The sequence below is a fragment of the Caretta caretta genome, chromosome 16 (genome assembly GCF_965140235.1).
Source record: "Caretta caretta isolate rCarCar2 chromosome 16, rCarCar1.hap1, whole genome shotgun sequence".
Lineage (NCBI taxonomy): Eukaryota > Metazoa > Chordata > Testudines > Cheloniidae > Caretta > Caretta caretta.
This window is the reverse complement of record NC_134221.1, coordinates 3124025-3141854: the sequence shown is the minus strand read 5'-3', so window position 1 is coordinate 3141854 and position 17830 is coordinate 3124025. Positions and strand designations below refer to the sequence as shown.

The following is a 17830-nucleotide window of genomic DNA, read 5'->3' as shown; positions in this document are numbered from 1 at the left end:
CAAGGCACGATTACAACGAACAGAATCTTGAGGAGTTTGCTGGTGAAGCAGACAGACTGGTGTGCCAGGAAGCTGACACACAGTCTAATTGTCCAGCAAAGCTCACTCTTGCTAAGGCTGAGGGGCAACACAGTGGCTTACAGTTCTGGGTGTCCTGGGCAAAACATCACAGTGACCTGCCACTTCACCCGAGTAACTGCATGTTGTGCTCCTTCTGGTTATGAAGGTAACTTTACAAATGGGAACAGAGTGTAAGACAGTGGTTCTCAAACTTTTGTACTAGTGACCCTTTTCACACAGCAAGCTTCTGAGTGCAACCTCCCTTATAAATATAAAAAAAAAAATGTTTTTAATTTAACACTATTATAAATGCTGGAGATGAAGCGGGATTTGGGGGTAGAGGCTGACAGCTCATGAGCCCCCCTGTAATAACCTCATGCCCCCCAGTTTGAGAACCACTGGTGTACCCAATATGGAGACCACTGCTTTAGGCCTGGTCTACCATGGGGTTTTTCCACCAGTGTATCCACACTGCTGTAGCTGCACATGTGCAAAACCCTAGTTTAAGTGTAACACACCAGCATAAGAAGTGACTTCAATTAGTCAATACAGGGTAAGCCACTTTTTACACTGGTGCCGTGAATCTGCACCTATATAGGTGTAGCTACACCGGTGCAAGATACACCCAGTATGGACAAGCCAACAGCCTGAAACAGCAGTTCAGGGATGCACCTCATGAGGGCACAGATTCACACTTTTAAAATTTATTAACTGGCTCTAGGGCGTTTCAAATGCTGTTAGCTTACACTTTTATTTAAAAATAAAACAAACAAAAACCAATCATCTTTTTTCACCTTCCAGACAGGACCTCGGTTAACTATTTCACTGCTGATCAAAGCATGTAAGAAAGAACAGATACAATTATGGTATGAAGATCTCCACAATCTGTTGTGAGAGATGTCTAGTAATGGTGTCATGAGTTGGTGGAGTTTGGGTTGTGGTTACAGTCTGAGACAGTACCACTACAGTTTCTATTCCCAGTCTGACCCCCTGCACCAGAGAGCAATATATAGCAGCTTCCTGCTTTTTATTCAGATGAGCAGAGAATGATCACACAGAATGCAGCCTTTCCCTCTGAGAAAATAAATCAATCAAAATGACTTCTGCTTAATCCTCTTGACCACGTAGGATGGAATTAGAATCAACACCTTGGAATCAGTCAAAAACCACCAACTCAGCTCAAAATTCAAAAAAAAGGAATGTAAAATTTGCTACAACATTTTCAGTCTTCTCAACAGTAAATGTCCCCACAGTATTGTGCCAACAATATTCATAAAAGTGCTGCAAATGTCAATAATATTGAAAACAGCCAGATTTCTATGGAGAAAAGCTCTAGTGACAGTTTACCCACCTCTAAATGTCTCCTTTGACAAAAAGAACTAAAGGAACAAAATACTTCCTCCAGCCCACGCTCTCAATCCGAGTTTACTTGCTTTGTTTAGGGTGACTGAAATGGGTGTAAACTAGTGGGATGAAATTAAATGAAGGAAAATTTAGACTAGATATCAACAGTAATTACTTGTTATTTGTTATTACTTGTTATTTGGCCACAGCACAATCTCACACAGGATACGGTGGAGGCTCTGTCATTTGAATAATTAAAAAAATGAGTGTGGACAAAGCATTCAGGGCATGGACTACATGTATCCTAACAAGTTTTTTCCATCTGCAGTTCTGTTCATTAAGCATCCTTTAAAAGACCCTCACAAGGGAGGGAGCTGAAGTTTTTCTGCTGTAGCAGGACCTGCACTAATGACCAGAAGACAATCTCAATGTTTACGCAGCCACTTCAAACTAGGGTTTTCAGTACAATTTAGTTTAGTCTTTAATTAAAAGTCATCCATAAATTTGCTGTGTCTTGCTGAGGAGACTGAAACGTATGGGGGTTGGGGTCTTTGGAGAGGTGCTGATGTTCTGTTCATTTTTTGCTGATTAGTGAGGTCTAGCCACATGCAAAGTACGAAAATTTAGCCCTCACTGTGGCCTGCTTCTCGCAGGTCAGTAGACAAAATAATGGGAGAGGTCCTTAGTTCTGTTCAGGAATAAAGAGCTTCCAGTGCAGCAGCATCACACCACCCAGCTCTTAAACTGCCATGTGATGGGGATTCCAGAGATGATTATGCAAAAAAGCACATGGGATGGGGTGTAATGGCACTGGATCATCTCACTGAGTAAAAACAGATGGGGGCAAACTTTTTGGCTTGAGGGTCACATCAGGTTTCCAAAATTGTATGGAGGGCTGGTTAGGGGAGGCTGTGTGTCCCCAAACAGCCAGGCATGGCCCGGCCCCCACCTCCTATCTGACCCCCCGCTTCTCGCCCCTGACGGCTCCCCAGGGATTCCTGCCCCATCCAAACCCCCTGTCCCCTGACGGCCCCCCCCCCCGAGATTCCTACCCCATCCACCACCCCCTGCTCCCTGTCCCCAACCACCCCTGGACTCCTCCCTGTCGCCCCATTCAACCCCCCTCTCATTCCTGATGACCCATCGGGACCCCTGCCCCATCCAACCCCCCTGTTCCCCACCCTCTGACCGCCCCACCCCTATGCACACCCCTGCCCCCTGCCCACCTCCCCCAACCCCCCTGCCTTCAATCCAACCCCCCTGCTCCCCGCCCCCTTACCGCGCCGCCCAGAACACCGGGTCAGGCCACGGCTCTTCAAGTGCGCTGACCGGCCGCCCCGAGCGTTGCCCGTCGGCTCGCTGAGGCTGCGGGGGGTCGGGAGGCCCGGGACTAACCTCCCGGGCCGGGAGCTCAGGGGCCGGGCAGGAGGGTCCCGCGCGCCGTAGTTTGCCCACCTGTGTATTAGAGCCATATTCTCCACCAGCCTCCCCCCTCCCACCACCAACTCCTGGGCACGTAGAGGGGAGGGGCAGCAACGCGGACGCACGGCTGGGAAACTGAGGAACCAGAAAACATGACAGCACTGAAGAACCCCCCCCCCCCCCCGCCCCGCCCCGCCCCGCCCCGCCAGCAACTCTACCCCTGCTCCCACCCTGCCCCTCTGTGCGGTCACCTCCCGCTCCTCCTCCCCCCGCCCAATCACTTCCCCCCCTTCCCTCCTCCCCACGGCCCAGCCATCTTCCGCTCCCCCTCCCAGTCACCTCCCCCTTCCGCCGGACCCGACCCCTGCCCCGCTCCTTCCCCAGCTCCCCCGACCCTGCCCGTACAGCCCGCTGCGCTGCGCTCCGACCGGGGCCGCCTCTCACCTGCCCGCCGCCGCCCACGCCGGGCCCCACTACTCCACGTTACCAGGCAACAGCGCACGCTCGGAAAGGCGAGGAGAAGGAAGCGACCGCAGCGCACGCCGGGAAGGGGGAAGTCTGTCGCCCGCGCACTGCATGCTGGGAGGGGTTAGAGGTGAGAGGTCAAGGGCTGGGCGCGCGGTTCGGTTGGCGGGGCCTTGTGTCTGCACGCGGCCGGCGGCCGCCCTGCCCCGTGAGTGTGGGGCGCGAGGGAGCGGGCGCCGGCGGGACCCCCTCGCCCCCCCCCGGGCCGCCGCCAGTCCGCTCCCGCAGCGAGCGAGCGACCCTGCCGCCGTTCGGCCTCCCCTCCCCCACCTGCCGCCCCGTCCCGGCGGTGTCGATGCGGGCGGGGGCTGGGCTGGGACGGGACTCCCCCTGATCCCCCCGCCGCCCAACGGCAGCTGGCTGGGCTGAGGGGGCCGCTCCCCTAGGTCCGGAGGGGCTCCGGCAGCAGATTTCCCTGTAACGCCCGCCCCAAAGCGCGGCTCTGCGGTGAGGGGCTGTTCGCGGGCGCGGGCGCGCTGAGGTTCCAGGTCTGCTCCGCTGGCAAGTCAGCAGGCGGCCTGGCGAACTGCCAGCCCCGCAACGTCCCTGCGGGGTCTGAGAACCAAGCCGGGCTCCTTCCTGCCTTTTCGTCGTCACCAGCCGTACAGATCCTGCAGCTCTGCGCCCTGGCAGCTGAGTAGCCCCACTGTTGTGGCGGGTTTTACTCAGGTGTAAGTGATTGAAATTGGTTTAATATCTCTGTTGACAATGCACAGGACAAAGACAAAGAAATCCAGGCAGTCAATGTTCTCTTTGTTCTGTAGAGATAACAGGAATAAAGAGTGGTACAGACATTTTCTCGTTGATAGGCAGACGCCAGGCTAAACACAGGGGCAGAGCTGCTGAGTGAGATGGTGCCGTTTTTATATGGTCACTTTACATAGCAGAACTACCTATAACTACTGTAATAGTGAGACAAGTGTTTTATAAGCAGAGCTGCTCAGCAGAAAAAATATCTGATGAATAGTCCTCATTTCAGTTCTAGGTATTCAGAGATGGCGGAAAGACCAGAGGACTTGAACTTGCCCAATGCTGTCATCACTCGAATAATTAAAGAAGCAGTGAGTATTAGCAGAGATATAAAAAAGTGCAAGAAGATTGAAGTGAAGACTGAAAACCTCAAAGGAGTAAAATGTGCCTGTTGTACAGAAAATGGGCCGTATGCTGTGTAATTTTTTAATCTCCTTTTGTGTTGTAGATGATAAAACAGTTTAACAGGAAAGTTGTCAACTTGAAATCTAATCATTTAGTAAAAAAAGCCCTGACAATTTTTGTGGTTTTACAGTCACCTTTTCTTTTTAGCATTATTTCTGCCCCTTGTTGGTTTGAGGGAGACCTACTCAAACAGGGAAATCTGACTATTCATGGTAAAATGAAATTCTTTATGCCTAGTACTGTCAAATGCTCATGGTAGATTGGGAAAAATAGAGAAATAATTTTCTGTAATCTTTCTTTTATGTATTATTTTTTAGAGTTGTAGGTAAAACATTTTCAGGTGGAAATATGATTGATTTTTTAAAGTTGTAGTTTAATAAGGGGCTCAAAGCAGCAAATTCTGGGTTGTTTCCAACTATTTCAAGTGCAAAATCTTGCATTTCGTTTTCCGCTTTATCTGGTGTGTGAGATATGTCACTTGTTGGGTTGCAGTGGTTCTACTTTTTTAAATAATCTGCCATAAAATCTTTTTGTATTTAAATTAAAGATATGTGTTCTATTTAATGCCAAGCAAACTTTATCTGAGCTGTCAAAAGAAAAGGTTGACTTTCTATTGAAATGGAAGAGACACTGTTTTCTGACAGAGAAATTGTACTGGACAAAAGGATTTTTCCATACTTATCCCCCATGCTGCAGAAAGTGCTTTCCTCCCCCCTTTCTTTTTTCCCCCTTTCCCCAGTATCTAATATTTCATCCATTGCCCCATTTACCATGAATCTGAAATAATTCACGCTGCTGGAAAACATTTGGATTCTGCATAGCCACATACTGAGGTAATGGGAAACCATAGAAAACCCTAAGATAGATAGTTGTAAATTTCTTACAATATTGTCAGTGCTCTGTAAATTATATATCCCTGAACCAGCTCCCAAAATAAGAGCAGAGTACAGAAGGAAAGTAGCTACTAGATGAAGTCCAGTTCCTTGCCAGCAAATGAGATACAATATGTCTCAGTCATTAAATTGATGCTAGGCATGATCTTAGCCAAAAGACCAAGAAGGATTAATGGATGGATGCTGCACGTTATGAGAATATCCTTCTAGGTTAAGAATTTGGCAACAATTAAATCGGGGCTGGGCACACTTTTTGGCCTGAGGGCCACATCGGGTTTCCAAAATTGTATGGAGGGCTGGTTAGGGGAAGCTGTCTCCCCCAAAACAGCCAAGCGTGGCCCGACCCCCACAGCCTATCCGACCCCTCTGCTTCTCGCCCCCTGACAGCTACCCCGGGACTCCTGCCCCATCCAATCCCCTGTCCCCTGAAGGTCCCCCCAGGACTCCTACCCCATCCACCACCCCCTGCTCCCTAACCACCCCCAGACCCACCTCCCCTGACTGTCCCCATCCAACCCCCCCTCTCATTCCTGACTTGCCCCCCGGGACCCCAGCCCCATCCAACCCCTCTGTTCCCCGCCCTCTGACCGCTCCGACCCCTATCCACACCCCTGACCACCTCCCCCAACTCCCCTGCCCTCTATCCGATGCCCCCTGCCCCCTTAGCTCGCTGCCTGGAGCACCGGCAGCTGGGGGCACCACAGTCGCACCGCCCAGAGCCCTGGGTCAGGCCACAACTCTGCAACTGCGCTGCCCGGTCGCCCAGAGTGTTATGCCAGCGACTTGGCATGCTGAGGCTGCGGGGGAGGGGGAACAGCAGGGGAGGGGCCGGGGACTAGCCTCCTGGGCCAGGAGCTCGGGGCTGAGCAGGAGGGTCCCGCAGGCTGGATGTGGCCTGCAGCCCGTAGTTTGCCGACCTCTGGATTAAATGGACTAAGATTGAGGCAGAGGCCAAGTCCACTGCTACTACAAAAGTTACTTTCCTTCTGTCTATGTTCTTGACCTGGCTAAGCCCATTCACAGTTAACCAGCTTCTTGTTGTACTTAGATGTTAGATGTATCTGGAATTTTTATTATTATTATTATTAATTTGTAGTGCCTAGGAGCCCAAGTCATGGGCCAGGATCCCATTGTGCTAGTTGCTGTACAAACACAGAATAAAAAGAAGGTCCTTGTCCCAAAGAGTTCACAACCTGAGACAAGAGGTAACAGGTGGATATAGGCAGATGGAGGAGTACAAGGAAACAATAGGATAATATTGGGCATCGTAACAGGTTCACTCATTGTTAGGGTTTTTGTAGGCATCCTAGCAAAGAAGAGTTTTGAGGAGGGGTTGTAGGAGGATAATGAAGTGGCTTTGCAGATATTTAGCAGGGAGCTCCTCCCAGGCATGAGGGGCAGTAGGGAGAAGTGTATATTGGAGGCTGGTATCATGGGCCGACCAGAGGTGAGAGTTAGCATCTCAGCAGTGAATAAGAAATGATGGGTAGGGTTGGGATTGTTAACGGCCTTTAAAGTGAAGATAAGTATCTTATGATTGAAACACTAGGGAAGGGGGAGCCAGTCGAAGGATGCAAAGAGTTGGGTGATATAGTCAGAGCAATGGGTTAGGACAATTATCTATGCAGCAGCATTCTTCTAGCCTTATGTCATGGGTCTGTGCTGTGCTCCAGCTTTTAAACAGGCTCTTGAGGGAACCCCTTTAATGTGTCAGACTCCAAGGTGTCTCGCTTGTCCTTCAGGGTAAGTCATGCAGCCTCACCACCTCCTAGTCTGAGTGTCTGCTCCAGCACCCTTGCTTCACACCGTGAGCTCTGCCTAGCAAGTCCAGCTGACACAGACTCCTGGTTAGAGACTTGTACAGTCTTCAGGAACTAATGCATCTCACCCAGTATTTGCATTAACACACAGGCAGCATTTCCAAAACCGAGTAAAAGGTTAAAGCATAGTCCATTCTGATCAAACCAGAGTAATTCACCAGCCAAAGTGCAGTGAACAGCATTTCAAGTCCTGTCTCCCTCTAACTCCTTAGTGATACCCAAGAGAGAGCGGCCAGCCTCTTTCAGAACCAGAAGTCCACCCTTATTCTCTGCTGGTCATGTGTCAGTCCTTTGTTCTAGATCTGGGGTCTCTGCTCAGCTTCCCTGCTGAGAGGTGCAGGGGAAACCTCTTTCTCTTTGTTGCTGTTTCCTAGGTGTCATTGTTTTGGTCATTGGGGCTTTTCCATCGTCTCTTTGGGATTCTGCATTGTTACAGAATCGCCTTCAGCAGGGTCCAGACAGTTCCTTATGACCCTATTCACTGTAGCCCAAAGAAGGTGACTCCCACATCTGATCTTCTGCACTGCCCCAACTTAATACTTTTCCCTCCACTGGGTAACAGGGCAAAGTGAAGAGAGAAACTGAGGCACACATTAGGATTAATTAAAATACTATAGAAAATTCATTTTCTCACATTTATTGTTCACTGCAAACACTCTGAATGGCTTGACTGAACTGGACAGGACTTGTTAGCCTCCAGATCCATATGACTTGAATTTCATCTGATAAAATGACATTTCTTTTTCCCCAGCTTCCTGATGGAGTAAACATTTCCAAGGAAGCTCGTAGTGCAATATCTCGAGCTGCAAGTGTGTTTGTGTTGTATGCAACATCATGGTAAGCATCACTGGTGACCTGATCCAATGGACCATTTGATCTGTAGCTAGCCTTTTTGTTGGTTCTCTTGGAGAGAATTTTTGCAGTAGCTGTAATGAAAGGCATGTTTATCATTCATGTACATGAGGCATTATAAAGCTTCATCTGGTTTTAGTTTGTAATGTGACCTTTGTGTAAGATAATCTTATGTTCAAAATTAGTTTCTTGATTAAGTAGCATGCTGCCATGCGAACTTTCTAAGAGGGGCAAGTGATAAATCAACAGGGCAAATGCTTTGCTTCTCTTTCAGTAGCCAGTATTTGCTGCCTCATAATGCCCTCAGTTACTTGCCCAATATATACATCCTGGGGGCCTACAGAGGTGATGGTGGATTACTTCCTGTCGCCTTAAGTGATCACCTCGTGTCCTGAACTGTCACATTTGATTTACCTTTATCACTACACTTTATCATTTTTCAGAAAACACTGATCACAAAATTATAGAGCCTTTTTAGAGCAAACATTAATTTACATAAGGGCTCCTTGTTCTTGGGTTATGTGAACCCATTGTAGCTTTATGACTTTCCTTCTGAGTGTTAACCTAAGTAGTGTAGGAACTAACTAGGCATGTTTCATAGTGTATGTTAAATTACTCATTCAGGTTTAAAGGGTTTAGCTTCCACCTGCATCTAAATTCTCTGTTTAAATCTATAACAGTTGAAATTCAAACATCTTTAAAACGTAATAATAAAATTAAAAGGTATACCGTTAAATTGAATATTAGTCAACTTTTTAAAAATGAATTAAACTAAACTTGTAGTAACTACATATTTGTCAGTGTCCTTGAATCGCCCTGCCACTTAATAGTTTTACAACCACATTTAAATATGTATTTTCTTTCTTGTTACATGTGTGGAAAAACCCACATAAATGGAAAACTCCCTGACTATACAGGGAAACAATGAAACTGACTATATACACATAAATGCACAATGTAAACAAAGGTGTTTTTTCTTTAATCTGTTATAATTAGATTCTTGGTCAGTCATCCTAGGTATTGCTTATAATAGTGATTAAACATTTCTGAGAGCTGTGATTGTTTTTTAAGTTGGCTCTGTCCTTTTAAACAGCCAGTAGTTGGGGTTGATTTACTCTTTGATATTCATTCTTCTCCCTCTTTAGTGCAAATAACTTTGCAGTGAAGGGGAAGAGGAAAACACTGAATGCTGGAGATGTCCTCTCAGCCATGGAGGAAATGGAGTTCCAGAGATTCATAGCCCCTTTAAAGGAATCATTGGAAGGTAACATGTTCTCTAACTGTAGATTAAATTAGTCCTAATGACACTGAGTCCCATTTACCCAGAAGTTGGGCATCCAACTCTTATGTTCCCTGAATCATCTATTTATTTATTTTAAAGCCAGACATTCCCATTGCAGTTTTTATGGGGACATATGAACATGTAGTTTAATAGAACTGATATGATGTAATTTCACAAAGGTGACTCATTTAATCTGTCTCCCCCATCACTTCTGTGTAGAGGAAGTCACGTGTTCTGCGTAATGAATATGAGCTCCTGTATCCTTCTCGCCATCTTTCTGTTGAACAACACTTAACATAACTTCCTGTAAAGTCTATCACCACAACTCAAATAACAGGATGGGTAGCAGCTATCAAGAGGTTCAGTGCTCCATTTGTTGTAAGCCTGGAGAGCAAGGGGAGACCCTGGGTCACAGAGATGGGAGCCACCTGTAGATTGTCCCTACAATGGATATAATGACATATGTGTATCCAATTGTAGTTCTCTTGGTCTGTTAGTTTACAGGCGTGAGCAAAAAGGAAAGAAAGAAGCAAGGAAAGACAAAGACAAGAAGGCAGACTCTGAGGAACAAGACAAGAGCAGAGAGGAGGAGAATGATGAGGATGATGAACGGATGGAGGAGGAGGAACAAAATGATGATGAAGAGGTGGATAACTGAGCTTCCTGGAGAGACGGGCCCTCTTCCTAGGGATATAAATACTGTAAATCAATCTTGTTGTGTCCTCTTGTTTTCCGGTGTCCAGCAAAGCTCCATGTTGTTCCTCTGAGGCCCATACCTCCTGGCTTTAATTCTCAGAAGTAGGTGGACACCCTGATGAGACTTCCAGCTATAGTGGAAAGGTCACGTCTTCCCCATTGCATGGGGCACTTGGCACACTCTCTCCAGATTCTGAAAAGCCATTGATATCAATGACTGGTCTTTAATACTGGGTTTGTTCTGCGATGCAAAATGGAATTTCCAAGATTCTCACAGAGAAAGCTGTGCAGGAGAATCTGCAGAAAAGTGTTGAATAACTTTGTTTTTGCTACCTAGGTCTGAGTTTGAATTTAATAGGCCTCAGGCCTGTTGCATTTAGGTTGTACATAATATGTTAGAGCGGTGCCATAATGGTTTAGAATGCTGCACACATGAGGATTTTGTATAAGGGGGGGATTGAGGTTGTCTTAGCTGGATCCTTTCATTCTGATCGTGCCTTCTCTTTCCAAAGTGACTGAGAGACCCAGTAGGCCATACTACTGTACAAGGATCAGCTCTCCACAGGACTGACTCTTCTGCCCAGGATCAGTCAAATTCAAAGGACTGTACTGTGCTTCTGTAACATAACTTAATACCGTAAGTGCTTATTTTTGTTTTAAAAAATACTGAGAGCCTGACAAGGTTTTATAAAAATATCTGAAAGAAAAGAAACTGCTAAGAAAGCTTAACTGTGTCCCAAGTGTGACACTGGGGGAAGGTTTGGATTGAGTTGCTGGCAAACTGTTTTCCCAAGGTAAGGTGGATCGGGCCTATGGAAATTTAAAGGAAGCGTCATCCCAATCTAATTGTTTTTCCTAGTAGTAGTAGTTTTGGTCTCTGTTCTTGAGGTCTTGCTCCTGAACACCTTCCCCTTTTACACGTGGAGAAGGTACTTACTGTGAGGAGCTCATCCTTTAATAATAACCCAGTTCTGTGTAGTCTTTAAAGAAGAATTTAACCCTGCTATTTGAGCTAAACTTAAGTCTGACAAAGGAAAGTTGGAAAAATTTGAAATAAGTTTAAAATTGTTAAAAATTCACCAGTTCTGTTGATATACCAGTTAAAACATGAATGAGTGCTTGTATGAAACAGCACAACTTTGTTTTTCGCTTCTGCTGGACCAACACATACACAGCAAACATTGTAGGAGCTGTGCTGCCCTCCCGTTGCTACAGCTGTGATAACGCCTACATGAGGATCCCAGATGGAGGAAGTCACTGTCTGACAATCACCAAAGATCTGGTGTTCAGCTGCTGCAGGACTACACATTTAAAACAATTTAAGTTGTGACTGGCTCTGTAAAGATGTTCAGTTATGCAAGCAGATTATTCTCGCATCTCTGTTTTTCTCTTGTAATACATACTTGAGTTCCATCTCCTCTTGAGAAGGAACAATATTTTATTTAAATAAAAGCCAAGTTCTCTACAGAAATGGGTCCAGTGCTTACTTCCTCCAGCCAGTAATAAGCTATTTTCAGTTACACAACCACGAACTGCCCATGTAGCCAAAGACAGGTGCCAGCCTCACATAAAATTGCTAAAGGAGTAGATGATAGGAGTGGTTTTAACTGGGCACTTCATCAGATTTCTGCTGTGAGCCAGTCATGGCAGCTTGGATCATAGAATCATAGAATATAAGGGTTGGAAGGGACCCCAGAAGGTCATCTAGTCCAACCCCCTGCTCAAAGCAGGACCAATTCCCAGTTAAATCATCCCAGCCAGGGCTTTGTCAAGCCTGACCTTAAAAACCTCTAAGGAAGGAGATTCTACCACCTCCCTAGGTAACGCATTCCAGTGTTTCACCACCCTCTTAGTGAAAAAGTTTTTCCTAATATCCAATCTAAACCTCCCCCACTGCAACTTGAGACCATTACTCCTCGTTCTGTCATCTGCTACCATTGAGAACAGTCTAGAGCCATCCTCTTTGGAACCCCCTTTCAGGTAGTTGAAAGCAGCTATCAAATCCCCCCTCATTCTTCTCTTCTGCAGGCTAAACAATCCCAGCTCCCTCAGCCTCTCCTCATAACTCATGTGTTCTAGACCCCTAATCATTTTTGTTGCCCTTCGCTGGACTCTCTCCAATTTATCCACATCCTTCTTGAAGTGTGGGGCCCAAAACTGGACACAGTACTCCAGATGAGGCCTCACCAATGTCGAATAGAGGGGAACGATCATGTCCCTCGATCTGCTCGCTATGCCCCTACTTATACATCCCAAAATGCCATTGGCCTTCTTGGCATTGGCTTCTTGGCCCTTCTTGGATCCATAAAGGGACCTGTGTGTTGCAAGGAGTAAATCAGGAGGAAGAAGACTCCATGTAACCAGGGAACTCCTCCCAGATGTAGGAGACCCCAGTTCAATTCCCTTCTCTGCCTGATGCAAAGGGATTTGAACAAGGATCACCTACCTCTCAGGTGAGTGCTCTAAACTATAGAATGACTCTGGTTTTGGCCCAATTGATTATTAAAGTGGAATAGCTTCAACAAGAGTGAGTGAGTCTCTCATCAGAATATCCCCCAGTGCAGTGAATAGGGCACTCATTTGAGAGACCTGTCATCTTACTGAGCTTGTACAGAAAATCTAGTCCATGCAAATATCCTAGAGCAGTGTTTCTCAACCTTTTTGAGACCAGAGACCGGCTTGTCAGGGTGCTGCTCCATGGATAGGTCATTGAGAAAAGCTGTCCTAGACCTTTCACAATCTGGGTTCAGTCAAACCATAGAACTAAAGCAAAGAAGTGAAAGGATGTTAGGTAGAGGGTGGCCCTTCACTCTTCATTCACCTGGCTGGATCTCTCACCAGACTGCTTTGCTTACTGAGTCCCCTACTAAGGCTGAGGTGGTGCTTGCTGGGAGAATGTGAGGTTTCAAAGAGCTAGGAGCTTCAATGTTGTTTATACCAGTCCAAGATACTTGCTCACAATTTATCCAGTCAGCCTGCTGGCCAGAAGTACTACAACACTCTGCTATTGCTGAGAGCCCTCGTATCCACATCTGCAACAAATTAATTCTCTGGTTGGGGTGCAGTCTTCTGGCCAACGTTATAGGTGCTGACCTAGCCTCAGTAGCATACAAGCTGCTGCCTCCCAGCTGGATTACAGCAATACAGGTTTGTGGGCTTGAAAGTATGAGCTCTGGCTGGCACAACAGGTGCCCGTGTCTCCTCAGCAACACAGTGTATTAGGAGTACATCATCCTCGTCCTTTGCTTGCTATGCTGGCTTCCCATCGAATACTGCATCACATTCAAGGTCTTGGTCCTTATTTTCAAAACATTTAATGATATGGTTGTAGGATATCTAAAGAAATTGTGTCATGCTCTGGGACCATGAGTGTTCCCACCAACTCTGATCCATTGGCACAATGCTACCATGAGGGTGAAACTTGTCTTGGCAGGAGAGGGGGGGCCTTCTCGGAGTCAAGATCTATGCAGAACCTTTCCAGTCCAAGTGCAGATGCTATTTCCAAGACTTCCTCATCGGGAACCCCCTGGAGAGTGCCGAGCAGGAGCCCACTCTGGGGGTGACCAAGGGGTGGGTCATGGCAGTGAGGGCTGAGAGAAAGGCTGCAACCTGCGTCCCAGCTGCAGAAGAGCTACAGCTCCTGCTGTCTGGGAATCCTGAAGCAGCCAAGGGTCCAACAGCGCCCCTCAATGGGGGACAAAAGGGGTGCAAAGTCCCTCCGTGGGGGAGCAGATGCTCAAGTCATCACCCACTCTGTTTCAGGAATTTGCTCCCTTGCTTTGGCATCGGAGTCTAGACAGTTGTTAGGCTGTTCCTTTAGTAAGACCAGTAGGAAAAGGACTATCCCTCAGCTTATTCATACTGTTCCTGGCCTTGTCAGCAGATGATGCTTAGCCCCCTGAAAGCAGGCAGTTCACGGCTCCGGGGACGGTCCCGCAGTATTGCAACCAGGAGCTGGATTCTCCCGTGTGTGTGAGAGAGTTTCTGCCTTTCCAGCAATCCTGACTAGAATGTAGATCTACTGTATACATCAGCCTTCCTAGCTGGGCTTCATTTCACTGCTTGGTTTTTCTATACCAAAGTAGAAAGAATTCTTGTTTGGTTTGTGCATTGCCTAAGCAGCCTTCCTCCCGCTCCTCCATGCCCAAGCTCCTTCCTTAGCCACCTGGTGCGGGGAGCCATTCAGCTGGTCAAGCAAACTTCTCTCCTCAGATTGCTGGAGCTCCAGGGTGATATTGATCAGTTGCTTCAGGTTGCTGTTAATTTGCACCCATGTAATTTAAGTTCCAAACACATCACTAACAGCTAGCCTCGACTACAGCTGGCCTCTGCCCCTCCGCATAGAGTCGCTCTCCAGCCAGAGAATGGGTATCACAGAACAAAAGGGTGGCTAGGAGGCAAAGAATTAACTAGTTAAAATGAATACGCCAAATTCATCCCTTGTGCAAAACTCCATTGACCTGGTGGAGTTCTAACAAGGATGGTGTTGGCTCAATCTCCCTTTGGGGAAAGGGTGTCTGTCTGTCTCAGGAGTCACTGCGTAACACTTCTCTGAAGCCCACCCTGGGAAGTTCCTGAATCTTTAGAAGTTGAAGTTGTGCAGGAACCCTGATCTGGCTTGGCCACTGCAGAGGGTGTTACCATGCAGAGATCTGGGACAGGAACGTGATCAAACTAGCATCACCTGATCCTAAGGGGTGGATTGAGAAATGGCAACAGGGCACCCTTGCAAGGCAGGTTAGCTGGCAGCATGTGCTGGGAGCTGGTGTGATGTGTGGCTGGCTGGCTAAGGCAGTGGCAAAAGTTGCTCTCATCTTCAAGATGAGATAAATCAGAAAGCTAATGATCAAGTGGGAGTCTCTTCCTTTACGACCCATCATGTTCTGACCAACCTACTTTGTCTGTAGTGTTTGAAACGCCCATCCTTCCCTTTGCAGGCCTGAGCACTCTGGTAGAATATGTGTTATATCACACTTAATAAAAAGAAAAGGAGTACTTGTGGCACCTTAGAGACTAACCAATTTATTTGAGCATGAGCTTTCGTGAGCTACAGCTCACTTCATCGGATGCATACCGTGGAAACTGCAGCAGACTTTATATATACACAGAGAATATGAAACAATACCTCCTCCCACCTCCCTGTCCTGCTGGTAATAGCTTATCTAAAGTGATCATCAGGTGGGCCATTTCCAGCACAAATCCAGGTTTTCTCACCCTCCACCCCCCCACACAAATTCACTCTCCTGCTGGTGATAGCCCATCCAAAGTGACAACTCTTTACATAATCAAGTCGGGCTATTTCCTGCACAAATCCAGGTTTTCTCACATCCCCCCCACCCCCATACACACACAAACTCACTCTCCTGCTGGTAATAGCTCATCCAAACTGACCACTCTCCAAGTTTAAATCCAAGTTAAACCAGAACATCTGGGGGGGGGGGGGGGGGGAGGAAAAAACAAGAGGAAACAGGCTACCTTGCATAATGACTTAGCCACTCCCAGTCTCTATTTAAGCCTAAATTAATAGTATCCAATTTGCAAATGAATTCCAATTCAGCAGTTTCTCGCTGGAGTCTGGATTTGAAGTTTTTTTGTTTTAAGATACCGACCTTCATGTCTGTGATTGCGTGACCAGAGAGATTGAAGTGTTCTCCGACTGGTTTATGAATGTTATAATTCTTGACATCCACCAATGTGATATATGCCATCATGTGCCAGCAATGCCCCTCTGCCATGTACATTGGTCAAACTGGACAGTCTCTACGTAAAAGAATAAATGGACACAAATCAGATGTCAAGAATTATAACATTCATAAACCAGTCGGAGAACACTTCAATCTCTCTGGTCACACAATCACAGACATGAAGGTCACTATCTTAAAACAAAAAAACTTCAAATCCAGACTCCAGCGAGAAACTGCTGAATTGGAATTCATTTGCAAATTGGATACTATTAATTTAGGCTTAAATAGAGACTGGGAGTGGCTAAGTCATTATGCAAGGTAGCCTGTTTCCTCTTGTTTTTTCCTACCCCCCCCCCCAGATGTTCTGGTTTAACTTGGATTTAAACTTGGAGAGTGGTCAGTTTGGATGAGCTATTACCAGCAGGAGAGTGAGTTTGTGTGTGTATGGGGGTGGGGGGGATGTGAGAAAACCTGGATCTATGCAGGAAATAGCCCGACTTGATTATGTAAAGAGTTGTCACTTTGGATGGGCTATCACCAGCAGGAGAGTGAATTTGTGTGGGGGGGTGGAGGGTGAGAAAACCTGGATTTGTGCTGGAAATGGCCCACCTGATGATCACTTTAGATAAGCTATTACCAGCAGGACAGTGGGGTGGGAGGAGGTATTGTTTCATATTCTCTGTGTATATATAAAGTCTGCTGCAGTTTCCACGGTATGCATCCGATGAAGTGAGCTGTAGCTCACGAAAGCTCATGCTCAAATAAATTGGTTAGTCTCTAAGGTGCCACAAGTACTCCTTTTCTTTTTGCGAATACAGACTAACACGGCTGTTACTCTGAAACCTGTCATCACACTTAATATATCCTCACCCTCAAGGGACTCTTTGAGTTAATGGTTGCATTTGTGGCTGGCCCAGTACAGTCACAGGTAGGTGACCAGATCGTAACAGTAAAATATCAGAATGGGGGGGGGGGGGGGAGTGATTTACTGTTCCCACTGCTGAAACAGGGAGCAGAGCTGTGAGATGCCCCTCCCCCAGCAGAAGCTGGGAATGGAGCTATGGGACTGAAGCAGAGCTTGGGGCTCCTCATGGCTCTGCTCCTGCTTTCAGTGGGCCCCTCAAAGTAAAGCCCCGGTGCCCCCCACAGGCCTGAAGCCAGGAACAGAGCTACAGGGCTTCTGAAGCCCCAAGCCCTGGCACACCCAATTAGGCTGAAACTGAGAGTGTTTTATGGGGCTGAAGCCCTGAGCCCCAGCGCTTCCCTCAGATGTAAAGCCCTGAGCTCTAGCGCTCCTGAGGATCAGAAGTCCAGAGCCCTGCCCCACCTCTGCCCTGACCCGCTCCCCATGGCTGCAGCCCTAATCCCCCCCAGTAGCTGAAGTCCGTAATGTCTTGTTCAGATTTATGGACATTTCAGAGTTATGGACAATCTCCGTTCCTAAGATGTCCATAACTCTGAGGTTCTACTGTACCAAGTTTTAAATTTTACCTGGATAACAGGAAAAATGGTGTCCTGATCGAGGACCCAGGACAAAGGGTTAAATATCAGGACAGTCCTGATTTTATCAGGACATCTGGTCACCCTAGTCGCAGTCTTAGTAGCTGAGTATAATCATCTTTGCAGCATTCTAGAGTGGTAATCACTTACAACCCAGTTACTGAGAGATGCTAACTTTCTTTGAAGTTCTCCTTCCCCCCCACCAAAGGAGGCTCTTATGAAAAGCCCTCTCCTATGCCTTGCTTTCAATTCGCTGTACAAACTGCATTTGCCCTTCTGGCTCAGGTAGGTCATCAATTTAACTTCTGATATAAGGGCCACCAGGGAACTACTGCAAAAGGACAGCCTCTGTCTGATTAGCATTGCCAACTTTCTAATTACAGAAAACTGAACACCTTTGCCCTGCCCTGCCCTTTCCATGAGGCCCACCCCTTCTCTAAGGCCCCACCCCTACTCACTCTATCCCCCCTCCCTCCGTCACTCACTCTCTGTTGCCCTCCCCCACCCTTGTTCACTTGCTCATTTTCACCGGGCTGGGACAGGAGGTTGGGGTGCATGAGGGCTCTCTGGAGCAGGGCCAGGGATAAGGGGTTTGGG

The 17830-nt window shown here is 47.1% G+C and overlaps 2 protein-coding genes and 1 long non-coding RNA gene across 10 annotated transcripts in view; 1 reads left to right on the top strand and 2 right to left on the bottom strand.

Moving 5' to 3' along the window:
• LOC125623448 (uncharacterized) overlaps window positions 1–3392 on the bottom strand; it is a 35673-nt gene extending 32281 nt beyond the window's left edge. For 2 of the 4 annotated variants that reach the window (XM_075120625.1, XM_075120628.1), the window contains exon 1: window positions 3271–3392. The gene's annotated coding sequence lies outside the window, so the exon portion shown is untranslated. The other 2 variants (XM_075120627.1, XM_075120626.1) reach the window with 2 other exon arrangements.
• POLE3 (DNA polymerase epsilon 3, accessory subunit) lies at window positions 3329–11520 on the top strand. Of its 5 annotated transcripts, none has more exons than XR_012665295.1 (6): window positions 3412–3499; window positions 4331–4412; window positions 7971–8056; window positions 9217–9335; window positions 9851–10686; window positions 11225–11520. XR_012665295.1 is itself a non-coding variant. In XM_075120629.1 (6 exons), the coding sequence occupies exons 2-6, from the start codon at window positions 4347–4349 to the stop codon at window positions 10562–10564; spliced, it is 423 nt and encodes a 140-aa protein (XP_074976730.1). In that variant the 5' UTR covers window positions 3412–3499; window positions 4331–4346; the 3' UTR covers window positions 10565–11520. The 5 variants fall into 5 exon arrangements, 4 of the variants coding, with proteins under 4 accessions (XP_048678843.1, XP_074976730.1, XP_048678844.1 ...); XM_075120629.1 differs by having other exon boundaries at window positions 9851–9999; window positions 10562–11520; XM_048822886.2 differs by having other exon boundaries at window positions 3329–3421; window positions 9851–11520.
• The window catches only part of LOC125623463 (uncharacterized), a 28503-nt gene continuing 18513 nt past the window's right edge, over window positions 7841–17830 (bottom strand). Inside the window, exon 3 of the long non-coding RNA XR_007353011.2 lies at window positions 7841–8145. This is a non-coding gene — a long non-coding RNA (uncharacterized LOC125623463). The remainder of the gene's footprint in view (window positions 8146–17830) is intronic.

Coding starts and splice junctions, on each gene's coding strand:
- POLE3 (XM_048822886.2), top strand. CDS start 4,347: ATGGCGGAAAGACCAGAGGACTTGAACTTGCCCAATGCTGTCATCACT. Junction 8,057..9,216: donor GTGTTGTATGCAACATCATG/GTAAGCATCACT, acceptor CTCCCTCTTTAG/TGCAAATAACTTTGCAGTGA. Junction 9,336..9,850: donor TTTAAAGGAATCATTGGAAG/GTAACATGTTCT, acceptor TTGGTCTGTTAG/TTTACAGGCGTGAGCAAAAA.